This window comes from Pantherophis guttatus, chromosome 7 (assembly GCF_059756535.1).
Source record: "Pantherophis guttatus breed Tessera chromosome 7, ASM5975653v1, whole genome shotgun sequence".
Taxonomy (NCBI): Eukaryota; Metazoa; Chordata; class Lepidosauria; order Squamata; family Colubridae; genus Pantherophis; species Pantherophis guttatus.
The window spans coordinates 91,066,517-91,086,849 of record NC_142069.1 but is presented as its reverse complement, the minus strand read 5'-3'; the positions used below and the strand labels follow the sequence as shown (position 1 = coordinate 91,086,849).

The 20,333-nt window shown below is 40.6% G+C and overlaps 1 protein-coding gene across 1 annotated transcript in view; it reads right to left on the bottom strand.

The window, feature by feature from the left end:
- Positions 1–20,333, bottom strand: part of LMNTD1 (lamin tail domain containing 1) — an 82,773-nt gene that overhangs the window by 32,373 nt on the left and 30,067 nt on the right. The window contains exon 2 of the mRNA XM_060694921.2: positions 14,248–14,346. Within this exon, the coding sequence (XP_060550904.1) occupies positions 14,248–14,346 (99 nt within the window). The remainder of the gene's footprint in view (positions 1–14,247; positions 14,347–20,333) is intronic.

The following is a 20,333-nucleotide window of genomic DNA, read 5'->3' as shown; positions in this document are numbered from 1 at the left end:
TTTTGCCGGGGCTGCTGGCGCTCCTAATAAAGGAATCATTGATTTAACTTCAGAGGGTTTGTCGTGTTTGGGGAACTGGGTCGGAACGTGAGAGTGGAATTTTGTTCTCTGAGCTTGTGGGTTGGTTTCTGAATGTTTCGTTACCAGCCTAGGTAACATCTTCAACGGAGTTTAGGAGATGCCATTCTTCTTCTACTTATAAGGGCTTCGTGTGGTCAGTAGGTCTTGTGATGGGGAGCTCACGTCATGTGAAAGTCTTGTGATGGGTCTTGTGGTGGATCTTATGGAGGGTCAGGTGTCGGTCACATCAGACGAAGATGTTGTGATGGGTCTTGTGATGGGGAGGTCATGTCACAAGACCCATCACAAGACCCTCACCTGTTGTTACGGGTTGCCTCGCTTTATGACCACAACTGAGCCCAAAATTTCTGTTGCTAAGTGAGACATTTGTGAAATGAATTTAGCCCCATGTTAGGACCTTTCTTACCCCAGTTGTTAAGTGAATCAGTGCAGTTGCTAAGTTAGTAACACGGTTGTTAAGTGGATCTGGCTTCTCCATTGACTTTGCTCGTCAGAAGGTCGCAAAAGTGAATCACGCGACCCCGGGACGGGACACTGCAATGGTCATAAATGTGAACCAGTTGGCAAGCATCTGAATTTTGATCATGTGACCACGGGGAGGCTGCAAGGGTCGCAAGTGTGAAAATGGTCCTAAGTCACATTTTTTTCAATGCTGTTATAACTGGTCTCTACATGAACTGTTATAAATCAAGGACAATATCAAGGTTCTGACTGACAAACCTAAGCAAGCAAGCACTGTTGAGACAATCCAATCTCTTGATGCAAAACTTTATTGAGTACATTATTTTGGCACAGAATGAAATAAAAACCATCTCTGGCTAATTCCCAGGGGATTCGATATAATTAAGGTCACATTGTCGAATTAGGTGTCCAAGTGTTGTTATGGGAAAATCTCCACGACTCTGGCAGACACCTGCTGAAATGTCCTTGGTTCCCATGAGACAGGTTTTTTTTGTTATCATCTGGAATGCACATTCCAATCGCTCCCTCCCTTCTCTCCCCCAGCTGTTGGCAAGTTGTGAAGCAGTAAAAGCGACAGCAGCCTGAACACACTTCGAAGCTCGACAGACAACCTCTACATTTAAAATGGAAGTTAATGTTAGCCACAAAGGCTAACTCGCTAGGCCTCCAATTGCTCAACCATTTTTTTAACCTCCATTCTGCAAAGACCAAGAAAATATAAATAAATAGAGGCAACACCCTCTAGCTACAGGTGGTTGGCAGGGAAAAACAAAACAAAACAGGTTGAGATGGTTTGAAACATTCCCAAAGTAATCTAGAATTGCTTCCACGATCAGAATGTCCCAACCTAAATATTTCCCGGCTTTGATACTCCCCTGCTATTCACAATGGAGTTGACCTGGCAAATCTGGAAAAAAACAGAATAATTATTTGATTGGATGATCAGAGAGAAAGTGTGCGGCATCGAATGTTTGAGGCACAACCGTCCAGCTGTGCTTTGAACCCAAAAATCAAAGGAAAATATCGTTGGCTGCCAATTCTCTGCTATGCGTAATTGTGCCAAAAATCTGGAGGGAAAAACAACAGCAGCAGGAGGAAACCGATTTAAAATAATAAAAAAAAAATCTTAAGAGGCAACAAATCTGAAGGCAATCTACTGGTTACTATCATAAGCACAACAAGAGCGATGTGTTCTTTATGAATGATTTCTCGCAATGTTAACTCAATCTCAAGATTGTGATGGGTAAAGTAAAGGTAAAGGTTCCCCTTGCACATACGTGCTAGTTGTTCCCGACTCTAGGGGGCGGTGCTCATCTCCGTTTCAAAGCCGAAGAGCCAGCGCTGTCCGAAGACGTCTCCGTGGTCATGTGGCCGGCATGACTCAACGCCAAAGGCGCACGGAACGCTGTTCCCTCCCCACCAAAGGTGGTCCCTATTTTTCTACTTGCATTTTTTTGACCTGCTTTCGAACTGCTAGGTTGGCAGAAGCTGGGACAAGTCACGGGAGCTCACCCCGTTACGCAGCACTAGGGATTCAAACCACTGAACTGCCGACCTTTCGATCGAAAAGCTCAGCGTCTTAGCCACTGAGCTACCGCGTCCCATTGTGATGGGTGCAACTCTCCAATTCCAAATCCATTGTGGACTTCAGACCTTTCTAGATTGCTGGATTCGGTCTTCTAGCAAGGTTCTATTTTTATTTCCACCTGAAACATTGAACCTGTATTGTTCGTGTTTGCTATTAGGAGTAACGAAGGGAGAAGCTTACAAGGCTCTTCTCAGGAGTTAGGAAGTAACATTCGCCCAAGAGTCTGTAATCTGCTCAGTTAGCAGCGGATCGAAGAATCGGTATTTCTGTCTAATTATAGAAAATGTTTCACATTGGTGCAAAAGGGTAATTAGAAAATGGATATCTGGGAGTTCAGCTTTGCCCTACGTTTTGAAGCGGAACTGACGGGAAAGTGAAAATTAGGTGGAGAAAATTAGATATTTAAAGTTATGCTTGCCTTCTAACTACTAGTCTGGAAGTTCAGTCCTGGGATGAGGAACTGCGAACCCATTGTACGTAACAGAATTGTTTTCTTCTTCTTCTTCTTCTTCCTCCTCCTCCTCTTCTTCCTCCTCCTCCTCTTCTCCTCTTCTCCTCCTCCTTCTTTTCCCTCCTCTTCCTCTTCCTCCTTCTCCTCTTCTCCTCTTCTTCTCCTCCTCCTCCCTCCTCCTCCTCTTCCTCCTCTTTTTCCTCTCTTCTTTTCTCTTCCACTTTCTCCTCCTCCTCCCCTCCTCTTCTCCTTCTCCTCCTTCTCCCTCCTCCTCCTCTTCCTCCTCCTCTCTTCTTTTCTCTTCCTCTTCCTCTTCTTCTCCTTCTCCTTCTCCTCCTCCCTCCTCCTCCTCCCTCTCTTCTTTTCTCTTCCACTTCCTCCTCTTCCTCCCTCTTCCTCCTCCTCCTCCTCCTTCTTTTTCTTCTTCTTCTTTTTCTTCTTCTTCTTCTCATTCTCCTTCTTCTCCTGCCTCCTCCTCCTCTTCTTCCTCTTCTTCCTTTTCTCTTCCACTTCCTCCTCTTCCTCCTCTTTCTTGTCCTCCTCCCTCACCCCCTCCTTCCTCTTCTTCCTCTCTTCTTTTCTCCTCCTTCTCCTCCCCCTCTCCTCCTCCTCTCCACAAACCCCATTCTCCTCTAGCCCTGAAGATGTTACCTAATCAGGTAACGAAACGTCCGCCAGAAAACCACCAAGCTCAGAGAGCCCCAAGGACTCCTCACTTCAACCCCAAACTCTAAATATTCTTCTTCCATTGCCGGGCAGGTTTCCCTGACCCAGTTACAGCTGCCAGTTCCCCTCCCTCAGATGACCCTGCTTTGAGAATTAAGAACATCTTCTAACCTTCGGAAAGAGATACAACTTCTATTTAGCTGTCACAGATTAGATGGAAAGAGGCTTATGACAAGATAGGAAGGAAAAAAAGAAAATAAATCAAAGTTGAGCAGTTTCTCGTGTCAGGCTGAAGCATTATAATTGCCTCTTTAAAGCGAAGCCTCTGCTTTAATCTTTTCTTGACTTTGATCAGGGTTTAAATAAACAAGCAGTTTGATATCGCATCCGAGGAACACTTTTTACTGGAGGTCTGCAAATGGAGATTTCCCCCTCCCTCTTTACAGATAGTCCTCGACTTACGGCCAAAATGGAGGCCTACATTTCGGTTGCTCGGCAAGGCAGTTGTTAAGTTTCACTCCATTTTACGACCTTCCTTGCCACGGTTCTTAAGTGAATCATTGCAGTTGATAAGTCTGTAACACGGCTGTTCAGTGAATCTGGCTTCCCCCGCTGACTTTGCTTTGTCAGAAGGTGTTTTGCCTCTGCTACGGACCCCAAAGAACGCAGCACACACAAAGTCTGTACAAACCTTAGTTTACTAAATTAAATCACTCTTTTTCAAACAAAGGCTGTTAATTAACTTTCTTAACAGCCCACAAGAATCCAAAGAATAAATAATCGTAATCTTACTAAGGTTGGCAGAAAGCCCAGAAGCAATTTGCAGAGAACTAAGATCAGGACGCGAAAGAGAGTGAATGAAGTTGTTCCCTGCAAATTGCTTCAGTCGGCGTTCCTCCTTAAATAGGCTAAGAGAGTGGCCAATTAGCTCCAAGCTTTACTCTTGAGGAGACCTCCTCCTGAGGAGCCACTCCTGCCTTTTGGCAGCTCTGCGCGCCCATGCATCGAGAAGAGGCTCCTCCTCTTCATCCTCTTCACTTATGGAAGCTTCTGGAGGTTCTGAAGGCCCTGGCTGAATCCCCGCCTCTGGCACCACATCTTCTCCAGCCTCCTCATTGTCCGACTCGAGCGCCAGCTGCACAGGCTGCTGGCGCAGCACCACACCAGCCTCCTCGCTGTTGGAATCAGCTACTAGCTGCACAGGCTGCTGACAGGCCACAACAGAAGGTCACAAAAGGGGATCAGGTAACCTCCGGGACATTATAACTGTCCTAAGTAGGAGTCAGTTGCCGAGCATCTGAATTTTGATCACATGGGCTGTGGGGATGCTGCGATGGTTGTAAGTGTGAAAAACGGTCCTAAGCAGTAGTGGGTTTCAATTTATTTTGCTACTGGTTGGCTCACACGTGCGCGCAACACTTCTGTGCAGGTGCAGAAGCGTCCAGGCGAGTGGGCGGAGCCTCCCACCGCCGCCGCCACTGGTTCGCCAGATGCGGGGTGAACTGATAGCAACCCACCACTGGTCCCAAGTTACTTTTTTTCAGTGCCGTTGTAACTTTGAACAGTCACTAAATGAACTGCTGTAAGTCAAAGATTAGTTGTCTTCGTTTTATTCTGTGAGGCGAATTAGGCTGGAAAGTACAGGCAGATCTATGGGGCTATTATCTATGGAAGGTTGTGAATAAGAGATAAGGGTATCCGTCTCCTCTTCTCTACTGGCTCCTTTCTTTGGCATCATTATTACTTTGATGCTTTGCATCTCTGTTCTGTTCTGTTTTCTATATTCTATTCTGTTCTGTTCTGTTCTATTTATAATTCTAATTCTATTCTATTCTATTCCATTCCATTCCATTCATAATTCTAATTCTAATTCTAATTCTGTTCTGTTCTGTTCTACCCTATTCTATTCTCTATATTCTATTCTGTTCTATTCTTTTCTCTTCTTTTTATTCTATACTTTTCTGTTCTGTTCTGTTTTGTTCTGTTCTATTGCTATTCAATTCTGTGCTATTGCTATTGCTATTGCTATTGTATTGTATTGTATTGTATTGTATTGTATTGTATTCTATTCTATTCTATTCTATTCTATTTATAATTCTAATTCTAATTCTAATTCTGTTCTGTTCTGTATATTCTCTTCTCTATATTCTATTTTGTTCTGTTCTGTTCTATTACTATTCTGTTCTTTTCTACTCTATTCTATTCTCTATATTCTGTTCTGTTCTGTTCTGTTCTGTTCTGTTCTCTTCTCTTCTCTTCTCTTCTCTTCTCTTCTTTATATTCTCTTCTCTTCTGTTTTGTTTTGTTCTGTTCTGTTCTGTTCTATTGCTATTGCTATTGCTATTGCTATTGCTATTGCTATTGCTATTGCTATTCTATTCTATTCTATTCTATTCTATTCTATTCTATTCAATCTATTCTGTTCTGTTCTGTTCTGTTCTATTCTATTCTATTCTATTCTATTTTCTGTTCCATTCTGTCCCGTTCCGTCTCGTCCCATCCCTCTCAACAGGATCTACATTTGGCTAGAATTCAGCCTACCTGTCCCCTTTCCTACTGATGGATGAGCGTAGGATAAAGAATAATAGGAACTGACAAATGATGTGTTTTATAGACCTGAATTTCCCATCATTGGAGCCTTAGTAATCACTGAAGTCAACTCCATACTCACTGGACATGTTGGCAGAGGAGGATAGGGCCCGTAGCCAGCTGTCAACCCAGGATAAAGATCGGATGGGGATATATTTTTTTAAAAAAGAAATGAAAGTACAGATGTAGAGCAATCGTTTCTTCTGCTATTCAGATTTTTTATCTTTGTATCACCCTATTTGTCATAGAGAACATTGGACAGAAACAGGGTGGAGTGGATTACTGGTGCCACTCAATAACTCATTCATAAAACAAATCAAATCACGAAGTCTGGATTGATTTAAATTCCCATCAAGAACCCGGATGAGAAGAAAAGGCACCACAATCATTGAATCTGGCAGTTTTCCTAGCTGCTTCTATCTAATTTTCCCCCCCCCCATTCTAATTCCTGTTTCCGTTTGGATGACCTCACTTGCTTTAAAGACCGTTACACATGCATCGCTCAACCTCATGACATAACTTTTAAAAAAAAATATTTTTCAGGAGCCAAGAATCAAAATTCTGGCTGGTTATTTCAAATAATTCTGCTTCTTCTTTTTGTTGTTGTTGTTGTTTTCCTTCAATATGATCTTTATTAATTTTTACCAAAACAATCATTACTCTTACAGATTTTTTTTTTTAAAAAATAAAAGGGCATCATCATCTTTTAATCATCATCTTTTAATGACCCCATAATCCCTCACGGGGTGGAGTCTGGGCAACTGAATGGAGCTATCAGAGGGTTTTAATGGCCGGATGCCCTTCTTGTTGCCAGTGTGGAGTTTTGTTCAGTAGATATATTCTCATTGTGCCCAGAGAGAGAAATATCTGCCTCTACCTAGGATCAAACTCACAGCCTCCTGATTGTAAGGCGAGAACTCCACCTCTAGGCCATTACGCCATTAAAAAAAAATAAAAAAAATAAAGGCATCTGAAAATAAAATTAAGAAAAGGGAAAAAAAAAGAGAAAACTATAATGTATACTTATCAATATTTACCGGTTTACCGACGAATTCACTATTGTAACAGGAACCGCAGAAAATGTTTTTGAAACGTAACACATAATTTTTGGCATGGTAACAAATATTTCTGCCTCTTTTGAATACAGATAATCCTTCGCTTACTATCACAATCGAGCAAAAAAATTATGAAACGTTTGTTAAGTGAGGTTTGTCTCATTTTACAACCTGGGGCAAAACTCGGTTAACAGATGTCTCATTTAACAACCTAAAATATAGGACGAACTGTATACAGATAGTAGCTATCCAATTTCCAATGACTTATAATGGCTGCAACATCTTCTTTGAAGTTTGGGGGTCTCTCAAAGATGAAATTAACCGAGTGACCCTCTATAACCTTTGGGTGCCTGACGTGGAGAAAATAAATGAATGCAAAAAGAAATATCCTGAATTACATCTCGGAATTTTAGTTTTGAGCTTTTGTGTTGCAGCTCAAAGATAATCCGTCGCTTTATTAGGGTTCCATTATTCAAGCATTCAAACAGAAAATGAGTGTGTAAAATTAACCTCAGTAAACTGTCTCTCAGCTCCTGATTGCTGATTGTTTTCCCTCATTATTTTATTTTTTTTTTAAACCGAGCGCTTAAACGATCAACATTTCAACAAGATGGCATGTTTGCAAGAGGACAACCATTACGCATTTCCAAAGTTCTTCCAAATTCTTTTTTTCCAGCTCGGCAGGAGAAAAAAAATCAGGAAATGGAGCAATAGCCCGGAGGGTTGGAGAACATGAAAATGTTGAGGTGGCAGCCACAACTGCATGATTAAAGCCCTGACTTCTTTTAATGCGTGTGGCACGTTTGAGGCACATAAAAAAGATGGAATAGTTTGTGATCACAAGATCCCAGATGCCATGTTGACTTCTCCCTGCTCTAGAAAACCTGGCTGGATCCCATAACACATATTTAATGTAGGTATGAAGACTTAATTTTATCAAAGTCTGGCATTCAACGAACGGGTCAATCAATAAACATGTTTGCAACCAGTCTACAAGTTTGTAAGAGCATCTAACCAATGACAGCATCGACCACCAGCTGAGTCACATGACCTCCAACTAGGGTGACCTCACCACCAGATGTCCCTCACATGGTGTTACCAGCCGGTCCTGTGGCCCATTGACCACCTAAAACCTATAAAAGCAGAAGAGAACTGGAAGAACAGCTTTCAACTGAAGTTCTTCTGAAGTTCTTAGCTAGCCTGGTGATGAAACTTTCAGATGCTAAACAACAAGCTTGGAGAACAAACCCACCACCAACATCAACCACCCAAGCTACAAATAACTTTCCACCATTTAGTTTCGTTTCCTCACGCTATAATCTATGTATAAATGAACTCTTCATGGACATGAAGATGATCTCCTCATACAATCAATGCCACTTATTGTAATTATTTGCTTACTGATGTGCAAAGATATATTCTTCAATCAATATCCCTTTGCAAAGAGGCCAATAATCAGTATCAACCAGCAGGCTGATCTAAAAATAAAGCAAAAAAATCCAATTCCAATTCATAGATCGAATGTCTTTGCGTAATGCGCCTCTGCAATGTTCATCCTTTTTTGGAGGCCACATTATTCTGGTTTGCTCCACGTATGGGATGGCAACAATTTAAGGACAAACTAATGAAAACATGTGTATCCCAGGGGTGAAATCCAGCAGGTTCTGACAAGTTCTGGAGAACCGGTAGCGGAAATTTTGAGTAGTTTGGAGAACTGGCAAATACCACATCTGGCTGGCCCCAGAGTGAGGTGGGAATGGGGATTTTGCAGTATCCTTCCCCTGCCATGCCCACCAAGCCACACCCACAGAACTGGTAGTAAAAAAAAATTAGATTTCACCCCTGGTGTATCCATAGTAGAAATATAAGGATTGAAGGATTGGAAAGAATAGATATATATTAAATATCAGAATGATTGTGACTGGTACCAGAAGAGTATATTGAGATATTGAATAAGGAAAGAAGGAAAGATCACGTCTTTGAATATAAGAGTGACATGGGGAAAAAAAAGGTTAAAATAGAGATAGAAATAAAAGGGGAATAATAGTAAAAATAGATATTAAAATGTTACAATGTATGGAAGAAGTACCGTGTTTCCCTGAAAATAAGACCCTGTCTTATATTTTTTTGAACCCTGAAATAAGTGCTTGGCCTTATTGCCATGCACTCAAAAGCCCGATTGGGCTTATTATCAAGGGATGTCTTTATTTTGGGGGAAACAGGATATCTATCTATCTATCTATCTATCTATCTATCTATCTATCTACCTACCTACCTACCTACCTACCTACCTACCTACCTACCTACCTACTGTGTCTGTATCATTTATCATCTATATCTATTATTTATCTACTGTCTGTATCTAGCTATCGTTTGTCTATATCATATATCTATCATCTATCATTTCTATCTACTGTTTGTATCTATCTATCTACTGTTTATCTATCTACCATGTTTCACCGAAAATAAGACCCTGTCTTATATTTTTTTGAACCCTGAAATAAGCGCTTGGCCTTATTGCCATGCGCTCAAAAGCATGATTGGGCTTATTATCAAGGGATGTCTTATTTTGGGGGAAACAGGGTATCTATCTATCTATCTATCTATCTATCTATCTATCTATCTACCTACCTACCTACCTACCTACCTACCTACCTACCTACCTACCTACCTACTGTGTCTGTATCATTTATCATCTATATCTATTATTTATCTACTGTCTGTATCTAGCTATCGTTTGTCTATATCATATATCTATCATCTATCATTTCTATCTACTGTTTGTATCTATCTATCTACTGTTTATCTATCTACCATGTTTCACCGAAAATAAGACCCTGTCTTATATTTTTTTGAACCCTGAAATAAGCGCTTGGCCTTATTGCCATGCGCTCAAAAGCATGATTGGGCTTATTATCAGGGGAGGTCTTATTTTGGGGGAAACAGGGTATCTATCTATCTATCTATCTATCTATCTATCTATCTATCTATCTACCTACCTACCTACCTACCTACCTACCTACTGTGTCTGTATCATTTATCATCTATCATCTATATCTATTATTTATCTATTGTCTGTATCTAGCTATCGTTTGTCTATATCATATATCTATCATCTATCATTTCTACTACTATTTGTATCTATCTATCTACCATGTTTCCCTGAAAATAAGACCCTGTCTTATATTTTTTTAAACCCTGAAATAAGCGCTTGGCCTTATTGCCATGCGTTCAAAAGCCTGATTGGGCTTATTATCAGAGGATGTCTTATTTTGGGGAAAACAGGGTATCTGTCTATCTATCTATCTATCTATCTATCTATCTATCTATCTATCTATCTATCTATTGGTCGGTCAGTCGGTCGGTCGGTCGGTCGGTCAGTCGATTTCCTAACGGTGAGAACAATCAGCCAAAGGAACAGCTTGCCTTCAGAAGTAGTGGGAGCTCCATCACTGGAGGCTTTCAAAAAGAGAGTGGACAACCATTGTCTGAAATGGTATTCATTTTCTGCTCAAGCAGGGGGTTGGACAAGTAGACTTTCAAAGTCCCTTCCAACTTTATTATTCAATGTTCTATGATACCCCTACACGGAAGCAAGGAAGTCTACATTTCTTTCATGAATATTCTGAATGTTTCATCGCAGAACCAAAGTCTTCTGTTGGCCAAGACATCCTTTGACCTAGATTATTTCTACACTTGGAGTTCCTCCATAGTGACCATTTGATTTGTATTCAGAGTCATTTCCCACCAGCTTCAAGCTCCCAGGGAGACCCAGTTACATTTCCATCAAATTTGCATATTTTCCATAACTGATGGAATTCACCAGTCAATATAATTAAGTCTCCATGTGAAATGTTTGCACCGGTAATTACATTTCTTACATATGAAAGGAAAAGGTAGCCATCCAAAAATATCAGAACATGGTCTCCAACAGAGCAAGATTTGACCGTTTCCTACTAATGACTACATTTGCCTTGCGTTCTTTCATTAAACTTGTTTATCAGAATATGCTAAATTGCCCAGTCTCCACTAAACGAAGATGGTTGTCCCACTTTTTGAAGAATCAAATTTTTTGTTTTGAATAAGCCCTACCATTTATTCTTGTCAACACTTCCTTTTCAGCCTCTCTTTAAGAGGTGCTTAAAAATGGCACAGCCAGAGTTGGCCATCATAATGCATTGAAATTTTAGGGGAACCGGCAAAAACGCCAACAGCGGCGGTCATGCCAAAATGTAATACAGCCAGGTTCTGCTTTGCTTGGAAGAGAGAGAGAGACAGAGAGAGAGAGAGAGAGACAGAGAGACAGAGAGAGAGAGAGAGAGAGAGAGAGACAGAGACAGAGACAGAGACAGAGACAGAGACAGAGACAGAGTGACAGTGAGAGAGACAAAGACAAAGAGACAGAGACAGAGAGAGAGACTGGGAGAGAAACAGAGATAGAAACAGAGAGACATAGAGAGAAACAGAGACAGGGAGATACAGAGACAGAGACACAGAGACACAGACAGAGAGAGACAGAGAGGGAGGGAGAGGGAGAGGGAGAGGGAGAAAGAGAGAGAGAAGAGGGAGTTTGGGGATAGAAGGAGGAAGGCAACCAATTACAAAATCAATATTATCATCCCAATGAAAAATACCGTTGATAAAAGCTTATAAAAGGACAATTATATGATATGGTATAGTGTTTCCTGCTTCAACAGGGGGTAGGACTAGAAGACCTCCAAGGTCCCTTCCAACTCTGTTATATCTGTAATCTTCTTTGTCCAGAGCTATGAATAAAGAAATACACAAATACAACATTCTAGGTTGCAAAATGGCACACACCTAAACAAAACAGGCCTTGCCCCATCTCCAGAGGTAAATCTTCACAAAGAAAAAAAAAATGAGCAGCATCCGGTCAGGAGTTTTTCAAAACAGAGTGCTGGTGTTGTACAAGGAACTTATCTTCAGGTCTACTGAGGTGCAATAATCCGAACGACAGCTAGGTGGCAGCAAAACATACCCAGAGATACTGTTTGTTCCCACCTAGTGGTTGTGTGGAGTTTTGCAGCCCATGTATGGTAGCTCTGATAGAGAGTGAATTTAAATCCTATTCTGATTAGTAAACAGCCCTTGTAACCGAATGTGTGGAGGAATATACTTGTGGTCATTTGTGCGATGACCTATCTGATGTCACATCCACCAGCCAACTTTGTGCTTAGATATCCACACGGGGAAGCAAAGCAGGTGATGTCCAGAACGACAGCCAAGGAACAATTTGAGCTCCCTTCCTCTAAGAGACGCACCTGATAATTTTAAAACTTTCCCTTGTCATCATTTCAGATTTTAAGCTATTTTTGCTCGCTCCGTACTTCCTATATTTGCATTCCTGCATTTCTATTTTTATTGTTTGATTTCGCGCAGTGAGTTGCCCTCAGAACATTCTTATAAATACAGTCAGTGTTACTATCCTCTTTTCTCTTTACTCCCTTTCTGCTGAGTGCCATGCATTTAAAACAGAGTTGGTTTTCTTTCTTTCTTTTTTTTAATCAGATCTGAAGGGCTCCGCGAGATAATAGCTGATAAATAGGATTAAAAATACAGCAAGCCGCCAATAAATGAGGCGCAATGCTTGGTTGCTCTCCATTATAGCAATTACAGTTTCCTGGGAAGAGCAATCAGCTTCCTCTTACCTCAGTGTTGGAAACGATGATCGGTTTTTGATTTATGTTATGAAACGTATCCAAGTAAAGCATCCTTACTCAGCTATAAATAAAAGCTACGTCGGGATTTATTTAGTTTATCGCTTCCGATCAGAATATTTACTTCATTTTTTTTTTTTACTACCGCATAGAAACTGTACGAAACATCATTATCACCTGAAGAGAAATGAAAGATTTGGGCCTGTAGAGATTCTCCGTCATCCAGGTCATATTTGTCCCAAAGGTGCTTTTTTCAGGAGGCAACTGGACATTCTAGTTTTTTTTCTTTTGAAGATGTTTCGCTTCTCATCCAAGAAGCTTCTTCTGTTCTGACAGAATGGTGGACGATGGAAGGATTTATATTCCTTGCAGTCATCTGGTTGTTAGTGCTCTTTCTGAGGCCGCTTGGAGGTTTATCTGTGCCACATTCTGGACAGAGAAGATGGCTGGTTTGAAAGAGAGGTCAAAGAGGCCATCTATGTCCAAATTGAGCAAATGTCCAAATTGAGGCAACTGGACTTTCTGGTTTTTTTCTTTTGAAGATGTTTCGCTTCTCATCCAAGAAGCTTCTTCAACTCTGACTTGTGCAATGGAAGGATTTATACTTCTTGCAGACAGCTGGTTATTTGCATCCTTTTAGAGAGTCGTTAAGGTCACCTGGAGTTTGTCTGCTTCATCAGGGTCACCGAGTGATGCAAATGGTTGTGGAGCCTTATTTGCACCACTCAGGTGACCCTGAGGACATATATATATATAAACCTCCAAGTGGCCTCAACGACTGTTGTGACCCAGGCCCAAGTAGGTAGTAATCGACACAAACATTTCCAAAACAAACAGACTTTATTAGAACAGCTGAGAATTATTCTCAGTCTAGTCCAAACTAAATCAAAACAAACTCTTCATAACACAAATTCTTCAGTCTAATCACCAACCTTGGTATAATTAGGCAAACTGCCAAAGGCTTCTCTTGGCAACAGTTCAGGAGCAGAAGACGCCGACAAGAGATAAGTGCAGCAAGACTATCAACGTTGTTTTCCGACAAAGAGGCCAAGAGCCGTTGCTGGTCTTTTAAGCCTTATGGGAGGGGCCAATCATCTCTTGGCCTTACTCCCGAGTCGTCCTCTCTGCTTTAGCTGCTCCTGCCTTCTGTCAGCTCTTCTCATACGTGCACTAGGAACAGGCTCCTCCTGTTCCTCTGCCTCTCTGATGTCAGCCTCTGGAGGCTCCGGAGTCTGCACATCACTCCCCGATGGCCCTGGCCCCATCTCTGCCTCCAACGCAGAGCCCTCATCTGGGCCCTCCCCAGACTCCAGGACTGGCCCATGTCCTTCCTCAGCCTCATCTCTGTCTGACTCACAATGACCCTCTAAAAGGATGCAAATGACCAGCTGTCTGCAAGGAATATAAATCCTTCCATTCCCCACTATCCAGTCAGAGCTGAAGAAGCTTCTTGGATGAGAAGCGAAATATCTTCAAAGAAAAACCAGAAAGTCCAGTTGCCTCCTGAAAAAGCACCATTGGGAAGGATTTCGGCATTGTAAAGGATAGCCCAAACTCTCTTTAGGAAGTGGAGCATTTAACCTACAGAGGAACTAAATGAAAAGGTCTATTTGCAACTTCCAATTTCCCATTTAGCGCAACTCCGGCGGTCAATTCCGGTCACAGATAAAGACTTACTTCCAACTTTGTCTCCAGGTCCCTGATCTGTTGTTGGCTGTGGGTGTGTTCGGTCTGGAGTTTTTCAATGGCGTGGCTGTTCCCCCCTTTGGTGATGAGCTGGGTGGGGAAAAAAAATATTTACCAAGATGGAAGAACAAACATTGTTATTTTCGTATCTACGTATTCTGTCCAGCAAAGGAATCTGAATCACTTTCTGAATCAGATCAGAAAGTGATAACAAGAGAAAGTCTTTGTGTGTTCCTAATTTATTTATTTCTTTTAGGAGAAAAGAGCTTTTTTTTAAAAAAAAAAAAATTGTGGCTGAATTTGAATAACAACACAGCCATATTCACAAACAAGCTTGATAGTAACAATTTTGGCACGATGCAAGCTTTGAAACGAGTTATAGACTAGCTTGCTACACTGGTTTTAATTCCGCAAATCTCCATCTTTTAACTCTTTTCTATTAAAAGCTAGCTTCTGGTTTAACGAATACATTTAAATATTTTGCTACAAGGACTTGGCTCGTGGTGTTCTCCTGAATTGTTAACCCCTCCCCCCCTTTTTTGATAGCCTTTTGAAGAAGGGAGGAATGAAATCAGGATTTTATTACAACAGCGTTATAAAAGAAAATGAATAGTGAAATGATCTTTTATAAGCTATGGAAAGAGAAAAGAAGTAGGAATACACGTTATGGAACATTATGGAACACACATTATTACTGTGTGTGCATTTGAGAGTGCATGTATATAAAATATAATCAGTTTAAATACTGTATATATACAGTATATATACATTTATATATACATATAAATCTATCGATCTCTATCGACCTCTATCGATCTCTATCGATTCATCGATCCATCTCCCTCTCTCTCTCTCTCTCTCTCTCATCTATCTATCTATCTATCTATCTATCTATCTATCTATCTATCTCTCCTATCTCTATCTATCTATCTATCTATCTATCTATCTATCTATCTATCTATCTATCATCTATCTATCTATCTATCCTATCTCTCTCTCTCTCTCTCTCATCTATCTATCTATCATCTATCTATCTATCTATCTATCTATCTATCTATCTATCTATCTATCCATCATCTATCTATATCTATCTATCTATCTATCTATCTATCTATCTATCTATCTATCTATCTATCTATCTATCTATCTATTTCCTATCTATCATCTATCTATCTATCTATCTATCTATCTATCTATCTATCTATCTATCTATCTATTTCCTATCTATCATCTATCTATCTATCTATCTATCTATCTATCTATCTATCTATCTATCTATTTCCTATCTATCATCTATCTATCTATCTATCTATCTATCTATCTATCTATCTATTTCCTATCTATCATCTATCTATCTATCTATCTATCTATCTATCTATCTATCTATGCACACACTATTCAGAATGAAATGAAATTACTTCATTAAAAGTCAGATAACGCTCCTTAGTTTTGAAATGAGAAAGGTAGAATAGAAATCTCATAAAACAATATATTTTTTCCCTCTAAACTTCAACATGCTTGTTGTTGACGGATGCCGAATTTTGGAGATATTTGTATGAATACATGCTCAAAATGTCCGAGCGCTCAGAGAGAATCTTTTTCCCAAAGAAAGTAGTTTCTTATATCTGTAGTATGAGGGATAAAACACACATTCATAAAGCATGAAGTTGCAAAGATTAGCAGACCTTATAAATATAGAAACCTATTTTGCTCCTCTCATGTTTCATGTCCTTCTCCTGGTCTCAGCAGAGGAGACAGAATTCTCATTAAAATTGAGAAGCAGCTGTGAATATAGACCTTCATGTTGGGCTACATTTCTTATTTTGAACAAATCAGAACTTTAACAGTCACTTAGGACTCAATGCATATGTCAGGGTTCTGACAGATGCCCTAATTAACTCATAAGCCTTGAGCCAAGTTTCAAAAGAAATCCAGTTATTTATTAGGAGCAACATGTCAGCAACTACCCGAGTGAAGCCAACTCTGCCGCACATAATTTATGGCTCAACTCTGACACTGTTTCCCCCCCCCCTTCACAGGCTGTGTCATAAATCACATTCTCCAACAAGGCACTTTCACAGGCTGTAGAAAACACGCCTCACAAGCTGGCTCTGGTAATCTGAGATTCCACCTTGAAGAAGGTATGTGTGGAATGTGCTTTTGAATGTGGCTCATGAACTGCTCCATCAGTTCTCCTTCCATCGTTCCTGCCCATTGCAACTCAAGAGCAGACCAGAAATGCTTTGCGAGTTGACAGCATACATTCTCTGTTTTTATTTTATTTTTAAAAAAAACATGTTTTGACATTGAGATAAAATGTACCCTTTCCAACCCTTCTTATAAAAATTTCACATAATTGTTTAACTGGTAATGCCACTGAATTTTTTTTGTTCACTATACTGGTAGTCCTCGACTTATGGTCGCAATCGAGACCAAGATTTCTGTTGCTAAATGAGACATTTGTTAAGTGAGTTTTGCCCCATTTTATGACCTTTCTTGTCACAGTCATTAAGTGAATCACTGCAGTTGTTAATTGAGTCACATGGTTGTTAAGTGAATCTGGCTTCTCCGTTGACTTTGCTGGCCAGAAGGTTGCAAAAGGGGAACGTGTGAATCCAGGACCCTGCAACCGTCATAAGTCCATGCCTGTTTCCAAGCCTCTGAATTTTGATCACATGATGCTGCAATGGTCATAAGTGTGAAAAACGGTCAGAAATCACCTTTTAGCTAAATTTGGACAAAGACTCTTTTCTTGACTTTTTCAAAATATTAATCTAACTTTCTACACTGTGAAGTCCTTGGTGTTCTCTGAGCTTGGTTGTTTTCTTGCAGATGTTTCATTGCCCAACTAGGTAACAGCTTCAGTGTGATTGAGTGTGGTGTTTGCTGTCTGCTTATATAGGGTAGCTTGGTCTGCCAGTATTGGTGGATGTGATTTCCTCTTTGGTGTTTCCTTGATTAAAGTCAAAACCGAGCAACGTGGTATATGCAGTACAAGACAGTGAGCCATGGGCAGATCTGTACATTGGGGAAACAAAACAACCACTTCATAAACGTGTGGCACAACATAGGAAAACAAACCCATCAGGACTAAATTCAGCAGTCCATCTGCATTTAAAAGACAAAGGCCAGTGTTTTGAAGACAACAAAGTCCACATTTTGGACAGAAAGGTCCACTGGTTAGAAAGAGGGGTCTTTCAAAAGAGTCCATCTATGTCCAAATTGAACAGCCCTCTCTCCACAGAGGGGGAGGGATATAACGACATCCAGTGGTGGGTTCCTCCCGGTTCGGTCAGGTTCAGCCGAGCCGGTAGCGGTGACGATATGAGGACACCGAACCGGTTCTCCCCCCCACCCTCCCACCCCCCACGTTATTCTAACCTTTTATTTGGCCCCACCCCCAATCTATTGCTGCCTCCTGAGTCCCAGCTGATGACTAGAGGGAAAAAAACTGTTTAAACTCTTGCCGCGGGGCTTCAAAGGGCTGCCCTACAGCTGATCAGTGTTAAAAGCAAACAAATGAGTCGGGCTGTAAATGCGAGGACTGGTCGTAAGTGCGAGGACCTTCCAGAAATGACTCTGACCAGCTAGCCACGCCCACCTAGTCACATGACCTCCAAGCCACACCCACAAAATAAGCCACGCCCACAGAACCGGTAGTAAAAAAAATTAGAACCCACCCCTGACGACATCGATCTCCAGTCTACAACACAACTCCTTTCAGCAGTTCCAAGAAGGCTCCACACCCATTTGTACCACTCAGGTGACTCTGAGGACACAGAGAAACCTCCAAGTGGTCTCAACAACTCTCTAAAAGAAGGCAAATGACCAGCTGTCTACAAGGAGTATAAATCTTTCCATTCCTCACCATCCAGTCAGAGCTGGAGTAACTTCTTGGATGAGAAGGAAAATATTTTCGAAGAAAAAACCAGAAAGTCCAGTTGCCTCTTGAAAAAGCACCTTTGGGACAACCATGACCTGTGAACCTTAGTAAAAGAGTAGAACACATCCTCTCCAGCCACTAACACCCAGATAAGCAGGGATTAACACCAGACAAGCAATTAAGCACAGAACAATACTTTAACCAAGGTCTATGGAGGTTCTCAGTCCTCCAGGTCATCCCAAAGGTGCTTTTTCAAGAGGCAATTATCTTCTTTGAAGATAACAGACATCAACAAACACACAGAGAAAAACCACATTTACACACCATTCAAAAACTACTAAATATAATTATAACTAGTAAACTTTACTCTTTTCCGTATTGATGACACATTATTTTCTCCTGGGACTTTCTATACTATCAAACGCAATTCTCATTCAAACTATTCAGAACTTTTATAAAGTACATACACTTCAAAATGTTAGACTGTAACAATGCAGGTCCAGGACTTATCTATATTGCATAAGACTAATTATCTTTGTAATGTTTCTTCTCTCAAAAAGCAACAACAGAGATTTCCTTCTGCATCAATTAAGACTTCACAATGGGATAAAAACACCTTGATTAAAAAAAAAATCACTGAGGTTATTCCTGTGCTTTCATTTTCATAGCGTTAATATAATCCTTTGGATCTTAATTTAAAATTAATTCATTGGAAATTAATTGCCTCTGGATACAAATATCCATTTTTAATTAAGCTATTAAGAATATTAAGCTCAAGGTGAATTCTAAGGCAACCAACATTTGGGTATTAAGTCTCTCTGTTGCAATATACTTAAAGATTTTAATTCAAAAGTTTTGGATGGTTCAAGAGATACTGAACTGTATAACTGAGCCTTGGTGGAGCAGCAGACTAAAGCACTGTTAAATAACACCAGCTGCCTGCAATTACTGCGAGTTCAATTCTCACCAGGCTCAAGGTTGACTCAGCCTTCCATCCTTTCCAGGTAGGTAAAATGAGGATCTGGTTTGTGGGGGCAATAAGCTGACTTTGTATAAAAAAGAACACCGCGGGGGGGGGGGGGGGGGCGAAAGCCCTACTAAGCAGGTATATACAAAAGTATGAAGGCTATTGATTAAAAGCATTGTAAGCTGCCCTGAGTCTCCGGAGAAGGGGTGGCATATAAATCAAACCAATTAAAAAAATAAATAAACTGATCAACAGTTGAAGTCTGATTTGAATTAAAAAGGAAAATGGAATTAGTTAAGAAAAGTCATCCTGCAAGGGGAAATTTAAAAATCCTAGTAAATAGATTGTTAAAGCAAAAGCCTTTGAGGAAGCTACAATAGGAATCACTCAATCAGTCAATCAATCAATCAATCAATCAATCAATCAATCAGAATTGAGCTGGAAGAAACCTTGGAGGTTTTCTAGTCCAACTCCCTGTTGAAGCAGGAAACCCTCTACCATTTCAGACAAGTATCTATCTAATCTCTTGTTAAAAGCCTCCAGTGATGGAGCATCCACAACTTCTGGTGGCAAGCTGTTCCACTGGTTAATTGTCCTCCCTGTTAGGAAGTTTCTCCTTAGTTCCAGGTTGCTTCTCTCCTTGATTAGTTTCCACCCATTGCTTCTTGTCCTGCCTTCAGGTGCTTTGGAGAATAGGTGGACCCCCTCCTCTTCTTTGTGGCAGCTCCTCAAATACTGGAACACTGCTGTCATATCACATCTAGTCCTTCTTTTCTCTAGACTAGCCATATCCAATTCCTGCAACCATTCGTCATATGTTTTAGTCTCCAGGCCCTTAATATATAAGTCACAAACAATGTATACTGTAAGAGCCTTGATAGTACAGTGGTATACGCACCCTGTTATTAACACAGCTGCCTGCAATTTCTGCTGGTTCGAATCTCTCCAAGGCTCAAGGTTGACTCAGCCTTCCATCCTTTCTAAGGTAGGTGAAATGAGGACCCAGTTTGTGGGGGCAATAAGCTGACTTTGTATAAAATATACAAAAGTATGAAGGCTATTGCTTAACGCATTGTAAGCCGCCCTGAGTCTCCGGAGAAGGGCGGCATATAAATCAAATTAAATAAATAAATAAATTAAAAAAAAAAGGAAGAAGGCACAATAAATAAAATCCTCCCCAATGAACTTCAATGCCATCAGGATTTGGTCAACTAACACATCCTTACC